At 36.0% G+C, this 18,545-nt stretch overlaps 1 protein-coding gene across 2 annotated transcripts in view; it reads right to left on the bottom strand.

Moving 5' to 3' along the window:
* Window positions 1–18,545, bottom strand: part of LOC150105647 (serine/threonine-protein kinase Nek10-like) — a 268,426-nt gene that overhangs the window by 196,061 nt on the left and 53,820 nt on the right. For both annotated transcript variants that reach the window (XM_090394286.1, XM_090394287.1), the window contains exons 8-9: window positions 12,171–12,250; window positions 4,083–4,169 (exon numbers count right to left, since the gene is read on the bottom strand). In XM_090394286.1, the coding sequence (XP_090250412.1) occupies window positions 4,083–4,169; window positions 12,171–12,250 (167 nt within the window). The remainder of the gene's footprint in view (window positions 1–4,082; window positions 4,170–12,170; window positions 12,251–18,545) is intronic.

Genomic DNA, 18,545 nt, shown 5'->3' with positions numbered 1-18,545 from the left:
TGTATCGAGTGGTGGCTGATGTAGGCTAAGTGGTCAGCTGTAGATCTCAAATCCATACTGGTGTTTGTCGCTGATCAACTGGTGGGCCTCAAGGTAGTGATGATTTTCTCCATTATTTTGGAGAGAACAGTGGTTATGGTGATTCACTGATAGTTTGAAGGTAGACTTTTATCTCCCTTTTTTTTTGGTAGAGACTGGATATGCGATTGGTTAAACACATTGGGATAAGTACTGGCTATGTACAATGAGTGGCCACTTTATTGGGAACCACATTTAATAAAAAGTAGGATCCCCTTTTACCTTAAGAATGGTCTGTATTCTCTGTGGCACTAATTTACCTAAGTATCTAAAACATTCTTCTGGGATGTTTATCCATGCTGTCACAATGACATTGCTCAAATGTTGCAGATCACATGTGGCTGCTGCTGCTGCTGCAAACTGCTCATTCTACTTCATTCCAGAAATGTTCTATTGGTCTGAGGACTGAACTGGCCACTGAAGTAAAGAAAACTCGCTGTCATATTCCTCAAACCACTTCAACATACTACACACTTTGTAACATGGTGTGTTGTCTTGCTAGAAGTACCTGTTTGACAACAGGTAAACTGCGACCACGAATGGGTGAACATGATCAGTGATGATGTTAAGATAGGCTGTGGCATTCAGATGGTGTTCAATGTATCGGGGAACCTAACATGTGCCAAAAAAATATTTCCCATACCATTACACCCCCCCCACCACCACCACCACCACCAGCCTGGCCTGTTGCTACTTGGCAGGAAGGGTTCATGGCCCCATGTTGTTGTTGTTACCACATTCTAGTTCTGCCATCAGCACGATGCAGTACAAACTTGGACTTGTCAGACCAAGTGACATTTTTTCAGTCATCAGCTGTCTAGTGTTGGTGACCATGTGCCAACTGAAGCTGCATCTTCCTGTTCTTAGCTGAAAGCACTGGGATCTGGAATGGTCATCTGTTCCTGTACCCCCATTTGTGACAGTGTGCGACAAACTGTGCACTCCAAGATGATGTTCTGACCACCACTGTTGTATGAGTTGTGATTTGACTAGTTGTGGCCTGCCTGTTGCATTTCACAATCCTTGCTATTCTTTTTTGATCTCATGCATCAATGAGTTCTTTTTGTCCTCAGGAATGCCACTAGCTTGAAGTTGTTTGGTTATTACACCACTTCTGATACACCCTAAACATTGTTTTCATGCACAACAATGTTGTGCATGAAAAGCCCAGAAGAGTAGATGTTTGTGAGATACTGGCACCCCATGACCAACAATCATACCATGCTCAAAGACACCTAAGTCATGCCTTTTACCCATTCTGATGCATCAAACATAAAAACATACCCAAAACCGTTGGATACTTGTCTACCTGATTTATATAGCCAACTTCAAGGGGATCTTGATGCAAGCCACCTATGGTAAACTAATTTTTTTTTTCCTTTGAGTGCTTTAATACACTTTCTGTTGAATCATAGCTTGTAAAGTGAATGAAGATTTTAGATAGAATAGGAATGAAGGCCTCCATGCCAGTTAGGATAATTTTCATGACTTGTTCAGAGCAGGTGTTAGGATTGGGTGAGCAGAAGTCAATAGTCAGCCCAAGGAAAGGAGGAGTAGAAATTCCAGAGATCATCCCATTTGGCACTTTTGTAGTGTCAAAGGATGGCAAGGTTCGGAGTGATTTGAGGAAGGGTGTTAGGTGAGAGACATGACTTGCACAAGTTTGGGGGTCCAAATTGCTGAGAGGATAGGTGAAGAAGAACTGGTAAAAGAGATCTAGTGTATTATGTAAGATGAAGAGGGTTATCAGGAATTTGTGTGGATAGATATATGATATGCATTAGGTCATAGCTTAGAAGTCTTTGCTCATAGCAAAGACTTCTACTGCAGCTTGGTTAGTAGTGTTGGAAAAGGGGAATCAGAATTGTGGATGTTGAGGTCACCTAGGAAGATCACCTCACTATATGAATATCTGGATTTCAGATGGTCAAGAATCATGGAAAGGAATGAAGATGTCTGAGTGATTATTAGTGGTTAACTGTATATACCTTCTGTAAAATACAGTTTAAAAACCTGGTCAGTTTTTCAATGTTGATATTCCCACCATGTTTGCAAGAGCTATCATGATATGTGATAAATTTCTGTTGTTTACAGAGTACCTCTTATCAAATGGTGATGATTTGTAAATATCCAAATAGAGTACTGAAAGTTAGAGTGCAGTTTATGCAACTTTGCATTACCATTTTTGACTTTTGTAGACATTTATGTAGAAAATTTTGTTTTGCTTAATTTTTTTTATGTTACAAATGGTCTCATTAAAACAATAACTGAAATAACTTGAAAAAATTTAACAGGGATTCTAAATACTAATTTCATTAAATTCCATTCAGCTAATATGGAATTATTATGACTAGTTCAAATTGTCTTGCTGATAAAAGTTCAGTTTCAATTGGTTTTATGCTCAAATTGAAATCAAAATCAAACTGGTTCTGGACATATTCTAGTATAAACTAAATATCAAAATGTTATTAAATTCCATTTAACTAGGACCAAATTATTTATTGCTACACATAATTTCAAAACAATTTGTCCCTATGTCCCTGCAAATGGCCTGAATGAAACAACAATAAAGATAGCGTGATAAATTTTTGTCACAATTCCAAATATCAAATTTCAATAAAAATTCATCAAAAGAAAGTAAGGAATAATTCTCATATGGATGGATAAACAAACAAACAAATCTAATACACATTTTATGAAATGCACCAAAGAAAGGCAATAACTTATTCAGTGTCACAAGATTAAGTAGATTGAGCAAAATAAATCTGTCTGTAGCAAGCAATGCTGATTATTTCAGAGAACTCATACTAGCTACAGTTCTATTTGATAAGAAACATAAGATATTAACATATTTTGAATGCACAGTCACAATCTTAAAAGTGGTTGAACCTGTAACGGGTCAGTGCTGTAGTAGGAGTAGTTTGAGTAACATGATGATTATGTCATCCTGACAAATGACACTATTGTAAAGAAAAATGTATAGCTCTCTTTCAACTTGGCTCTTAATTTTTCAGGAAATGACCACGTATACTAGAATATTAATTATAAAAAACTTTAATTAATACCTTCCTATATTTCAGCAATGTTACATTGCCATCATCAGAGATCACAAAACACAATGATATGTGCATGCAGGGACTAACAATGAGCAAATGAGGCTGAATAAAGGCAACAGAAATTGGGCCTGGAGTCGTAAACAGTGCCCCCCCTCCCAGTGGGATAATTGAGTTGTCTTGGTCACTGGGCTGATGTTCTTAAAATGTATGCTTCCCAGATTTGGGGCAGTCTCATGCACCCAAATTTGTTGAGGTTTGGAAAGTTTTTTAAAGCTGAGGCAGATTTGATGAAAATTCTTTCATACTTGTATTTGCTACAGTGTAATAGAGTGGCCTTCTTCTAGTGTATCCTATGGCGTTGTCCAAAGCATGGTCAGCAAGTCCTGAGTGGCTGTATTGGTGGAACTGGATGTAGTCCTTATGTTCAAATATCCTAATATTGACTGTTCTGCATGTCTGGCCATAGTAGGATAGTTTACAACTGCAAGGGACCTGGTAGGTCTAGGGGATATGGCTAGTCTTTGGTGGAGTGGATAAGAGATGCCAATGTAACACTGCCAAAATATAGGAAGGTATCAATTAAAGTTTTTTTTTATAATTAATATTCTAGTATACTTTGTCATTTTCTGAAAAATTAAAAGCTATGTATAACCAATGTATAAGCTTATCTACAAGACAAACTATATTTACTCTCTTTCGACTATTTCCCCATCCAAACCAGTGTTTGCTTTCTTTCATCCTTTACCTTTTTCTGACTGCCATAAATAACCTTGAAAACTAAATAATATAGCTTTTTTGTTTTGAGTTACAAAAAAAATTTTAGAACTTGAATTTTTTTATACCCTTTCAGGATAATTTGCATAAATTCAAATATGCATAACTGCCTGTATTTGTATATAATACCTATAAAAATACATAACTTCCTTTTATATAGCAACTTACACTTACTTTTTGCTATGCATTTCATAGTTCTGAATGATATGCAGAAGTTGACCAACAATGAATTCCTCAGCAAGAATAGCCTTAGCAGGAATACTAAAGTAAGAAATGAAATTTGTAACTTAAGAACATCATCACCTCTATCTATCCATCAATCTATTATATTTTGCATACAGTTTTATATATATATATATATATATATATATATATATATATATGAACTCATAATGAGCCCCCAATAGCCAGAGGTCGCAAAACCTATTCATATCAGTGCTGAGGTGTATGCAGGTAAGAGATTATAGACAAAGCAGAAACCTGTTGATATGTTTCTCGAACAGTTGAAAGTGAGGAAAGCTGGTTCAATGAAAAATAAACATTTCCTAGTTAGTTCAGTAGGGTTGAAGGTGGAGAGTAAATGGATGCTGACCAGCAGACGTTCATGTTCAGAACATCATCTGAACATCATGTTCTTTCTGTCTTTCTGACAGGCTTCAAGGAAAGTGGAGGGAAGCAGGTAGGTCATTGTAAACACTGTACATGACAATACTCTCCAGAGAGAGAGAGAGAGGGGGGGGGGTTAACAACTGAATTTCCCTCCTCTGGTGAGTATCAAAGACTTTTATAGAGGTTTCTGGTGAACCAAACTAAATATATCAAACAGAATTCTGTGGATGGAGAAATTTCAAATTTATACAGTGTTGGCATTCACACAGTTGAAAATCTTGAGCAGAAAAGGACACCAAGTTTTTTGGAGGCTGAAGATTTACATAGATGATGTGATGTATTTTGTGCAAAAAGAGGCTGGAGGGATAAGTCAAAAGCGAATTTGATCTTGTCTGAAGATCTCAGTATTATCAAATGTAAAAGGAAATAAAGCGAGAGCTTCCTTACAAGGAATTAGACCGAACTGTGTTTTGGTAACATCGAAGTTTGCAGGGCTGTCCTTGTCCCACTATTCCTTTGTGGGACAAGGACAGCCCTGCAAACTTCGATGTTACCAAAACACAGTTCGGTCTAATATATCAGAGTTTAAGGCATTAGTTTATGAAAGATTGTGAAACCTGGAATATACATGCACTACAAAGTTTGTCAAATGAGGAAGAGGCAAGGCCTGTACTGATTTTATAAGCAGAAATATCATAGAATTCGTTACTGAAAGATAGCCATTTATGTATAGGAGGAAAAGTATGACCAAAATACAAAGATTGAGTTACTCTAGCACTGGTGGGAAAATTCAATGATAGGAAGCCCCCCACCAAGACATAATGAATGATTAGAAAGGAAATTAAATTATATAGGATATCTGCTATTTAGTGATATCAGATTATCTTACATTATTGTTTTTTAGAAGTGGCTACATATAAGAGAAATCTTTGTATAGTTACAGCCTGTCGCAAACTGTTTAATTGCAATATTTATTTGTAAAAAAGGACTCAACTCTAATTTAGGTTTGTTTTTATTTTATTTCTGTAACTTAAATCTTGAGAAAAGAAAATATTGAACTTTCTAATGATGTTTTCATGCCATTAAAGAACTGTAGTCTTGTTTACAAGTGATTGTTTTGCTTTCATTTCACTAGCATTTTATTTGCTGCACAAGCTAGTAGTGCACTTGTGCAAATCTTGTACTTCCAAAGAAGTTGAATTAGTGAGGAAGAATAATAAAACAGCTGCTGCATTGACTGGAAAATTGGAAGTTTAGGGGAGAAATATAGCTTAAAGGAATTTTTAAGCCAAAAAAGTGGAAAAGAGCTTTATGAGGAAAACAAACAGTTACACCAAAATTAATAGATGAATTTCTTTCAAAGGAAGTTAAGTTGTGGTATAAATAAAAGTAATACATAGTTTTTCCCTTTTGATACATTATGCAGCAAACACATTCTAAGTAAGTGCTGTGAAGAAAGAGATGAATTCTTTTTTGTGTTCAATTATAAAGACAACGTTTCCACAAGGAAAAAGGGAACTTTAAAATTATCTTTGTATTTATTTCAAAGACAGAAAAGGAATTATATTGCAGAGAAGATATGAAAGAAGAAATATGTTCTTTCTTAAGAAAAGATGCACACATCAAATCCTGTGATCTTGAAGAGAAAACAAGAAATCTTGTGTAGTGCTTATATAACTGTTGTTAAGTTTGTGGGCCCTTTTTTTTTCTTTAAGAGATAAGTTTTTATTTATAATGCAAATTTGTATACAGCGCTTGCAAAACAAACATTTTACACACACTGTTAAAGCAATACCATAAATTCGCACTAACATTCTTCTTCTTCACCTCATCCATCTGATGACGGGTTGAGTCCCCTTTGTACGATCTGTCTCCAAATGGTTCTATTTCTAGTCTTCTTGAACATAGTAATGAAGTTGGGGAATTTGCCTCTTTCTTTTTAAGGATCAGCCAACTTTTCCTCGGTCTTCTGGGTTGACGCTGTTTTCCTATTTTTCCATTTAGCAAGATGTTTGGAAGTCTGCGAGGAGGCATTCTCTGGACATGGCCGAACCGCTGGAGCTGATGCTGAAGAATAATGTCTGTGAGATTGTCCTTGTAGTTGAGATCTTTCTTTACTTGTTCTGTGGTTTTATATTCAGTACAGCATGTGTTTTGTTTATTTTTTTTAGGCACTTTCTTTTGAATGCACTTATTCTGAGTAGTTCCTTCTTAGTGAGTCACCCATTGGCTAAAATCAAGACTCGCAACAATATAATTAAGAAACTGACTGGAACATCTTGGGGAGCTTCTGCGACAACACTTAGATGCTCAGCTCTCGGCCTTGTATTTTCCACTGCTGAATATGGAGCTCCGGTGTGGATTAACAGTGCGCACACTCATTTGGTTGACAAACAGCTCAATAATACTATGATCTTATTTCAGGGACAATCAAGAGTACTCCTATAGAATGGCTCCCTATTTTAAGCTATATTCCACCTCCACCATTAAGAAGAGCCAACGCCTTATGTAGGGAGTATAGAAAGATCCAGGAAAACCCCCATCTTCTAGTGCATAGAGATGCTTCAAATTTAATAAATAGATTGAAATCGAGATATCCTCCTGTTAGTACTGCTAGAGGACAATTTTGATGTCAATTCAAGAATGGAGACGCCAATGGGAGGCGTTTGCAGATCCAGACCTGCAGAACTTTCCCTGCATTGAAGAACCACCTGGATATGACCTCCCACGTAAAACTTGGATTACTTTAAATCGGCTAAGGACTAACCACAGTCGATGTGCAGATTTTTTTTTACAAGTGCCAGAAAATTCATTCCCCACAATGTGACTGTGGAAGTGAGAAGCAGGCCATTCGTCATATTCGCCAAGAATGCCCACTGAGAGTATACGAAGGAAAGGAACAAGATTTCCTAGTTCCACCACTTGCGACTATTGACTGGATTAATAACTCATATATAAACTTGTAATATCTGACTGATAGAAGAATCTTAATTTTCATATTTATAATTTCTACTGGTGTTGTTTGTATATTTAATGTATTTGTGCTATATACATATATTTAGAGATGTTGAGTTTAGATTTTATATATATGTCTCTATTTTAATTATATACATACTGTTATAATTGTCATTGACACTGTATATGTTTCTTTTTCTGGCGATGTAATAGCCATACGATAAATAAATAAGTGAGTCACCATGACTCACTTCCATATGTTGCTGTAGGGATGATCATGTTTTGAATAGTTTGATTTTAAGATGTTTCAAGAGTTTGTCATTGCTCCATATTTTGTTTAATTTATTCATTTGACCAGCCAATGTTAATTCTGCGTTTTAATGTTTCGGTGCTGTCTAAATTGTGTGTAATGGTACTTCCTAAGTAACCAAAGGATTTTAATTGTTCTATGGTTTGGTTCTCCAGTTATTGAGATGTTTGCAAATTCTCTTCCCTATTTTCATTATTTTGGTCTTACTTACTGCTGTTGATCCTCATTCCAATGTTTTTACATGCTTCATTTAAAAGATGGACTGTTTTTTTCTAATTGTAGCTTGGATACTGCTAGTATTACTATATCATCTGCGTATTTGATGTTTCTTCCCTTTATATTTATCTCTGGTTTGTTGGAGATTTTTTTGCCCATTTCCTCTAGGTATAGGTTGAATAAGTGAGGTGAAAGTGGGCAACCCTGCATGACTCCTTTTTCTATCTTGAATTCTTCTGTTTTTATATTATTAAATTTAACGAGTGCTTTTGTGTCTTTGTAAAAGTTTGAAATGAAGGTCAATAATTCGGAGTCTACTGATGTAGAGTTTAGGATGTTCACCAGTTTGTGGTACAGTGGTAGACTGTGTTCCCAGAACATTTCTGCTATAGTATTAAGTGTGAAGATTTGGTCAATTGTAGATCTTGTGGGTCTGAAACTAGCTTGTTCCTCTTGACAATTTCTTCCATTAAATAATGCAGGCGGTTTTGTATAATTCAAATGAATATCTTGTAGTTATGATTTAAAAGAGTGATAGGGAGATAGTTTTCACATTTTTGTTTATCCCTTTTTTATGGATGGGTATTATGATCGCAGTTTTCCAATTCTTAGATACTTCTGAGAATAAAATTTGGTTAAAAAGTTTCGATAAATATTTTATGGATCCCTGGCCTCCGTGTTTCCAGAGTTCAGTAGGAATTTGGTCAATTCCAGAAGTTTTGGATGTTTTCACCTGGTTTAATGCTTTAAGTAGCTCATCATTTAGGATAGCAGGTGCTCTTTTTTTTTCTTCGCTATTTGATGAGCCCCACATTTGGTTTTATTGGAATAGTGTTTGGTAGTATTTTTTTGTATATCTTGAATTGTGCCAGTTTCTATATTATTAGAATCTTTCATTTTTAAAGTAATGTGAATTCTTCAATTAGATCTTTTATTATTTTGTAAACAGTTTTAGTGTAATGCTTTTTATTTGCTTCCTCACATTGTTTTACTTTTTCTTCTAACCATGATTCCTTTGCTGCTTTGCACATTATATTGATTTTATTTTCTAGCTTTTTATAGTGTTGTCTGCTTTCTTCAGAATTATTCTGAATTAACGTGTTTTTAGCCTCTCTTTTTTCTTCTAGGAGTTTTAAGATTTCCGGGGTGATCCAATTGTTATTTGGTTTAATTGGCTGTGTCCAGAATCTTGATAGCTGCGTTTTTAACTATTGTTCTTCCCTTGTTCCATGCAGTTTCTACATTAACAAAAGATATGTTTTGCAGTTCTGTTTCTATGGTATCCTCATGTAATTTATTTATATGTTCTTCTTTAATTTTGCTTATGTCTATTAGGTTACAGTTGTTCTGTGGGATGCTATTTTTAAATTTTAATTTAATCAAATTAAGTGGATATTGAATCCAACATTATTTCAAAGCCGAATAGAGAAACTACAAAAGTTTCGTGCTGAATATAGAAACTATAAAAGTTTCACTGGATCCAAGCATAAGCAAACTTTTCATTATGGGGGCAACTCATAATAAAGGTGGAGTAAGCTCTGATCACTATCCTTAGTATTTCCCATAATGTAAAACACATCTCCTAGCGGACATGTATGATGTTATACATTATGGAGGGGGGGGGCACTACCCAGACTGGTTTTGACCTTTCTTGAGGTCTTGTCAGTGGGAGCCAGATCCAGATGTAAATACTCAGGTTGAAGTGATGCAGAACTTATACTTCGTCATGCGAGTTACCAAAAAAGGTGTCACATCACAAAAGGCACCAAGAATTACTGAAAAAAAAGAGAGCCAAAAGGCTTCACTTCAGCAATGCAAAATTATTCAAATTAAGTGGATATTGAATCCAACATTATTTCAAAGCCGAATAGAGAAACTACAAGTTTAATGCCAAATATAGAAACTAGAAAAGTTTCGGCAGATCCAAGCGTAAGCAAACCTTTCATGACAGGGGCAATTCGGCTTTGAAATAATGTTGTAGCGATATCAATTATTTGGATTGGTAGAGAGATTATTTGAATTATATCATTTTTTACAGCAAAGATTTCAACATTTCTTCCAGCTTGGTTTGGTAGCTTTGGAAAAGTGAAGCTAGTGGAGGTATGGACATTGACACTACCCAGACATATTTTCACTATTTTGGAAATTAGACTACTGGAAATCAGTTTCAGCGATAGAAATTGAAGAGGCGAAAAGAATTTTCAGAATTTGGAGAGTGAGACTGGTTGCAGAATGAGAGTGCTAAAATTCATACTTCTGATAACTCGCAGATACTGAAGAATCTGGTTGTTGAAGATCTCCACAATTTTTTATTTTCCTATTTTGGAATATGATGAATATATGTTAGAAACCAGGCTGTAGGAAAAAAATGATAGAAAATTATGAGTGATTATAAAGGCAATTTTCTCAGATTCTTCAGATTATAAAGAAAAATTCATCGGTTGTGCTCAAAACAATTCTGGAGCACCAATTTCCAGCACAACTGAGAAATGCCAGTTTTAGAGTTCAGTTCTGGTGCATGAATTTTGAGCACAACTGAGGGATACATCAGGACCACAAGACCTTGATCATATCTGAGCTGCTTGTGATTCTTCTGATAAAAGGCTAGATGAAGCATGGAATGAGCTTCTCTTGCTAAAGTGGAAAACACTTCAATTATTATTATGGACCCCTGGGGTGCTTAAGGGTCAAAGCTGTATAACTGAGAGGAGACCTCCACATAATCTTTAAAGGAATGAGAAGAATTGGATAATTATTGTGGTAACCAACTGAGGTTCCATTAAGAACAGCAAAATGGTGATAAATTATCTATAAATGGTGATACATATCATTTAGTACGTTGTGTATTGATAAGACCTCAATAAAAGTTGAAACCAGTCTTGGCAGTGACCCCTCTTCCTTTAATCATAGCTTTATGCACATCCAAAAGGAAGTGCACTTTACATTATGGGACACTAAGATAATTGATGTGAAGTCATCAGCCTCTATATACAAGTAGCCTAGTTGTGAAGATACTTTATGTGCAGACTTTGTTTACTTACTTACACTTGGATAAAGGATTAAACAAGAAATGTAATTTCTTGGCAAGTATAATTTAACAACACATAAATTGCAGTGCCAATATTAAACCACATAGGACAAATTTAAGCTGTGTTTCACATTGTCAGGAGAAGAGAATTAAAAAAATGAAGCTGAAAGCAAGTAAAGATCACAATGCAAATATCTCAAAGAAGAATATCAGTGGAATGTGTGCTATGTGGACACAATGTTAGTGGCACTTTTACACCACTGGCTTTCATATGGGCTTTATGTTTTATGGGAGTAATTCAAACTTGGTGTAATATCATGCCATGTTTCTTGTTGCACTGCTGTGGATATTTTAGCATTTCAGAGGACTCTTTAAACACTCTGGAGTATAAATTGCAATCTATACGGATCAATTCAGTGTGCTGCCACAATATTTCATGTTTGGATTCTGTTGTATGTGCTTCCAATCCTGATTTGCACTTTCTTTTACTCTCTCTCTATGTTCCTTGAAATGTTCTAACATGCAAACCTCTCTTAACCTGACTGTGATCTGTACCTCTCATAGGCACTGGTGATGGGAAGACCAAGGAGACCATAAAAATTTTGCCAAGAAGAAAGAAGGAAATTCTGATACCTTGTTGATGCAGCAACTTTGAAATCTTATCCATGATTAACCAAACAGAGGGGAGAACTACTGCTCTACTGAAAACCTGTTTTCATTTTTCATTAGTATGGAATTGAGGTAATCAAGCTTTTGGTTTCTTTTGTCTATACTACTGGAGATTTTATATGTTCTCTCTTTTTCTCTTAGGGTTCACATAATGCTAGTTTTTTTGTGCCTGATGGTGATTTGGTGTACAAGTAATATCCTATAGGAGTTGGCTTCCTATAAATTGAATAACTTTGTTTTGCTCAACACCCCCCCCCCCCACACACACACACAACAACATCTAAATTAACTAAAATGCACGAACCATTATCATTTTGGATGTTATAAATAATTTGAAACATTACAAAATAGCGTAAAATTTGTAAAATAAATTATCTGTCATTATAAAGCGATGTAAATCATCTGTAACATTTCAAAGTAAAGTTTGAAGTCTTAATGGTTTCAGTGGAACGAATCTCATGCTAAGAAAACTTACTCATCAGAAAAACTTATAAGGCAATATAAAGCACCATGGAGAAGATCAATATCACAGACAGACAGTAACTGGCAAAGTGGCTACAAAAACAATATAGAAAAAACATTAGACAAAGTTTCAACATTCCAACAAATTACATAATGTTTCAACCAGTAAAATAACTTGTTCACATACACAAAATAACTCATTAAAAACATGTACAAATTACAAACCATTACTTTTGGAGTACCTAGAATGCTAAATTTGCATATTAATTTAAAAGAAATAGATTATAAGTGTTACCAAATTTATATGATTACTGTGGAGCATCTCAGGCCAAGAACCACATATATTATGTCAAGTGCACTTTAGGAACCACACATAACAGATCATGAGAGAAACGCTCACTTGGTAAATGGACATCATTTCAAGAAGATACTTCAGTTTTTTAAATTTAGACAATAGATACACTATTCACTACTATAAATTCCACAGAGCATGTGATCATAGTTTTCACAAAGCATATCAGAATAATAACTATACTGATTAGCATTACTTTGCCAAATGAGACATCCAAGTAACATCTCATTTTATAGAATAAGTAAACTTGAAAGCTAAGTCACATGTAGTTCCCATGTCAGTATACCACTCTTGCTGAGGGCAATGCTAATATCCTTCATATACAGTAAGATAAACATGTAGCACCTATTACATCAGAAAACATTTGTTTTCTGATGTAATAGGTTGTTGTCCAGCACTGCAGCAGTGGCTTGCCAGATTTTTCTCAATATGAATTAGCAGGATGGCAATCTCACACCAATCGATGCAACACTTTAAGATGTGCTTGCCTGTGCTACACAAAACAGGCTTTTTGTCGGGGGGGGGGGGAGATTATCACATATATCATGTAGTATTTGAAAATGTACCATGTTTTAGGGATTTAGGGTGGAATTTCCTAAAATGATCTATCTTTAATGCATTCAAGGAACTAAATGTGCCATAATAGGTTTCCAATCTTTCACAGGTGGAGCTTCTCAACAAAAAAAGTATGCTATAAGCTCCTTTTTTTCTTTTGACTAGGCATTATAATGGGAGCATCCTGTGGGATTTCCATTATTTCTTAAGCATTCTCATCATGGATTCTGCATGAATGAAAATGTAGCAAATATTACTGAACCACAATGAATTAGTGATTACACTAACTGATATTGTTTATGCAAGATTAGACTCTCCCTTACAACTCCTGAAAAACAGTGTTAACAAAGAGCAATATTTTTTCTCATAGCAACTGCATATCAATAGACATTTCCTTTGTTTGTTGAGACCATAATCAGAAGATTAAAATCTTTACTTTACTCATAACTATATAGGGTAGTATTAAGGGTTTAATGATGAAGATGAGGTTTTATGTTATGGCTCATGCCTTTTCATACATGAAAGGGTGCAAGACCTACTACTACCAGTTGTATGTGGACAACTGGCTACCTTTTTTAAATTGAAAATATTATTTTGAAAATGGTGCTATCAACAGCATTAATTCACTGTCACATTATTCCTTGCTTGCAGGTTGTGCTTCCGATATATGACATTCCTATCTCACACAGGAATCCTTTCTACTACAGTAGTTCCACGTGATACTGGAAGTAGATATGAGTAGGAGATAAGTATTAGTGCCTGAAAAGTTCCCTCAGTATAGTTAATGTAAATTATCTCAATATCCAATTATCACCTTCATCAATTTCCTGATATGTACCCTTAAAGGGTATTCAGACTACTATGACAGCACTATATGATTAAGTTTACATTATTATTATTATTATTATTATTATTCAGGCCTCCATGGAGTCAAAAGACTCATTGTGGGAGGTCCTTCCTAAGAACATAAAGTCTGTCAAGACTCATCGTGGGGAGATCCCCCCCCCCTAAGAAACACAAAGTCTATCATACCACTCTTTAAACTCATTGACCATTCTTGCTCCCGCCACTCCATCAGGCAATTGCATTCCATGGTTCAACCACCCTCCACGCAAAGAAACCACTCCTTACCCTCTTGCTCACAGTTTCCTTTTGTAACTTCCAGGGATGGCCTCATGTCATCACTCCTTCCTGCTGTTCAACCAAGCGAAAGAGCTCCCCAGTGTCAACCCTGTAACCACCTCTCAACAGTTTAAAAGTCTCAATCATATCACCTCTCCTTCTTCTATCCACCAAACTCTGCAGTTCACGTTCCCTCATCCGATCCTCATAACTATCCTTGTACAGTCCTGAAACCATCTTTGTATCCTTTCCACAGTTAATTTATCCCCTTCAAATCCTGGGGACTAAATCTGAGAACAACAGTCCAAGTGTGGTCTGATCAGAGACTTATACAACGGAATGACAACCCTCTTATCTCTGCAGGTCAGTGTCCTTCTCATAATTGCAGCAATCCTCTGTGTTAGCTTCATCACCTTTGCAATATGTCCCCTAAACTTCAGGTTTCTATCAATCATCAACCCCAGATCTCTTGTCTCCCCTACTTCCTCCAGTATAACTCCTCCCATAGAGTATGCAGCATCCCATCGATGTTTCCCAAACCTCAAGACCTTACATTTTGCTGCATTAAGCTGACCCCCCCCCCATTCATTTGCCAATCTATCTAGCTTATTTAAATCCTCTTGCAGGGCTACCACATCTGCACTATTACTAATAACCCTTCCCAGCTTCGCATCATCCGCAAACAACTGAATATCCCCTTGCAATGTCATTGATATAAAGGTTAAACAATATAGGTCCTAGTACTGAGCACCCTGTGGGACCCCACTTGTAACCCTCTGCCTCCTTGAAACTGCTCCACCATACACAACTCTCTGATACCTATCAGACAGCCAATACTGAATCCAGTTGACCAATCTGACATCCAGACCCATGTGCTGCAACTTAAATATCAGCAGCTTATCATGTGGCACCTTGTCAAATGCCTTTGCTAAGTCTAAGAAAATGGCAGTATATGCCTTTACCTCACCTAATGCTCTTGTAACTTTATCATAAAAGGCTAGCATATTGCTAAAACAAGAGCGCCCCTTCACAAATCCATGTTGACTCTCACAGATAACATTACCTTCATCTGCCCAATGCTGATTACGGTCCTTCACCACTTTCTCCAAGATCTTACTAACCACTGATGACACACAAACTGGCCTATAATTAGACACTTTCAGTCTGTTACCACCCTTATGCAATGGCACTATCTTACCTTCCTTCCATTCCCTGGGCACCTTTGCCGAAGCCAGACTTTCATTGAAAAGCCAGGTTAAAGGCACTGTTAGTTCCCTAGCACATTCTCTCAAAAAACTCGTGGTGAAATACCATCCAGTCCCAAAGCTTTACTGACATCCAGAGTACTCAGTATCTGAAACACACTCACCTCCTGTACCTCTAAACCTCGAACCAGCCTTATCCCTCTAGCATTAAAACTGACTCCTCTAGGATGAAATACTCCAATAAAGTGTTCATTGAACAATTCCACTATGTCCTCTGCATCAGTCATTCTATTCCCATTTTTATTCCACAATATCATTCTTCCACAGTCATTTCTCCTACTACTGGCCACATAGCTAAAAAATTAACAATCTTAAAAATTGTCGATATAAGATTATTAATAATCTTATATCAACAATTTTCCTCGAAATAAGTCTATTACTTGTCAGTATTCCAATATTGTCGTATAACATTTCATTCTTCTAAGGCACTTATGACTGAATCAATCAACCTAGATCTTGGTTTTCCTTTGGTTCTTTTTTCTGCCATTTTGGCATCAAACACCTGTTCTTCTTCCATTCTATTTAAGTGATCATACCACTTTAGAATCTTGCAAACACATTCTTGAATTCTAACAGTGCCAAGTTCCTTATTAATGTCTGCCTGCATTTTTAATATGATTCTGCCATTGATGCCATCAGTTCACTGCTCTAATTTTTTCTCAGAATCCTTATATTTGTGGTCCTTAGTGTTTGATCAAGTGCTTTATGTCACTCTCAGATCCATGACTTTTAAAACTGGTTTGAATGTGTTTGGGCTAATTTCTCTCTTATTCCATATAAATTTATTCAGCTGGCTAACCCCCCATACCAGCTTTGCTTATTCTGTTGTCTATTTCCAGATTTAGCTTACTACCTTCACTAAAAACTGTGCCTAAATAGCTGAAATATTTTACTTGTTCTATAGGCTCTCCACTAATAATGCAGCTCAAGTTTTGCATGTTCCTGCCTATTTCTATAGTTTTAGTCTTTTTAGTGCTGATTTTCATGCCAGATTTGTTACAGCTGTTATGCAATTTACTTAGAGAATCCTGAAGACTCACTGGATGTGTTTAGGAATCATCTGCATAAAGCAATGAGCTAAGTTTGATATCTCCAGTTCTATTATCAGGTTTAATGCCACTTTCTTTCATAATATAGATACATGAGATGATATCCCTTATCCCAAACACTAATCTACTCAATGTACTTTTACACTTCTCCAGACAACCTCTTACAATAATCATAGATACATCCTTGAATCAAACTTGCAGTCAAGGATGTATTTAGGATTAATGTAAGATTAGTAACATTGCTGTCTGAAAAGTGTCAGAAATCAAGTATGTCAGCTAATATCAGCCTTGTGCTTACTTCACACAGAAACATAAGTTCTCTCCAAAGGACACGATTTTGAAATAGTGCCTCAAAAAGTTCCTTATCTGGTTAAGAAACTGTCAAAACGGTATTTATTCCTGACGAAAGGAGTGAATGCTGTTTTGACATTATGTTCTCTACTAGTCCAATCCATAAAACCTGACACAGTCCCTTAAAATATCTAGGTGTTTACTGACCATGGTGTGACTGCAGGACTCCATACTATAGACAAACAGAGAAATCTATTGAACAGTGCGCTGAAGAGCATATTAGAGATATCAAATACTAGAGAAGTGAGGGCAGCACATCTCTGTCATCACGTGTAACAGTTAGGATTCAATACATAAGACTTGCAAGATGCCTTGACAAGAGAGCCATAAAATCTTATGGAATGAGTCCAAACTGTTATACTATTTTTATGAATTTGGGATCTTTCGAAGGCACTAGATCCACAACATTTAAATATAAATCCTAGTGTTAACTTATCAGAATACATTCTAGCTATAGCTAGTCAAACACTTTATATCCAATTCTGGTTTATGCCTTACAAACTGTCATATATTTATTCATGCACTGACAAAGTTTACATGAAATTATCATCATCATCAAATTCCTGAGTACATGATGATGATAATTCCATCAAATTATCATCATCATGTACCCTCAAGGGGTGTACAGGATATGATAGTACTACATGAAAAATTTACATCACTACTAACTTCCTATCTACAATTTTCCTCCAAATCAGTCTGTTTTATTAAGATTCCAACATTATCAGATCTTATATATCGTCTAAGGCACTTTGTACTGCATCAATCCACCTATATCTTAGTCTTCCTCTGAGTCATTTTCCTGCCAACCTGGCAGAGAACATTTGTTTTGCTAATCTTTCCTCGTTTAAGTGACCAAATCACCTGAGATTAGCTCGGCTAATGCATTCCTGGATGCTGACAATGTCAAGTTATTTCCTAATATCCTTGTTTTTAATTTGATATTGCCATTGATGCCATCTGTCACGCCTCTAATCTTTCTCAGGATGCTCATATCTGCAGTCTCTAGTCTTTGGTCAAGTGTTTTACTTCTGACCCAGCTCTCAGATCCATAAGTTAAAACTGGTTTGAACACTGTCTTGTATACAGCTAACTTAGTGTTTCGACTAATTTCTCTTTTATTCCATATGAATTTATTCAATTGACTTCCTATATACCAGCTTTGTTGATTCTGTTGTCTATTTTCATATTTAATTTACCATCTTCACTAAAAATCGTGCCTAAGTAGCTGAAAAGTTTTACTTGTTCCACAGGTTCTCCGTTCAAAACACAATTGACATTTTCAACGATTCTACTTATTTTCATTGTCTTTGTCTTTTTATTGCTGACCTTCATACCATATCTATTACAACAGCTATTCAATTTAGTCAGGGAATCTTGCAGACCTGTAGCGGATTAATTTAGAAGTATAACATCGTCGTATAAAACAAAGAGCTGACATTAACATCTCCAATTTTGATATCATGTTTAATTCCACTTTCCTTCATAATATGATCCATATCCTTCGATTGGAATAAGCCTAAGTTCGATTCTCGTCATGATGGGAGGAATCTTTATGTGGAATTTTTCAGTCAAAGGCGAGTTAGCCAATCTCATACGGAGGTAGTAGAGTTTTTTCTCCTGGAAACTCGGGTTTTTCATCCCGCATACAGACAAACTGGCCCTTCAGAACACACACAATTTACAGACAAAAA

Source organism: Typopeltis vanoorti, chromosome 6 (genome assembly GCF_054136105.1).
Source record: "Typopeltis vanoorti isolate ZY-2024b chromosome 6, IOZ_Tvanoo_1.0, whole genome shotgun sequence".
NCBI lineage: Eukaryota > Metazoa > Arthropoda > Arachnida > Uropygi > Thelyphonidae > Typopeltis > Typopeltis vanoorti.
This window is presented reverse-complemented; position numbering and strand designations above follow the sequence as displayed.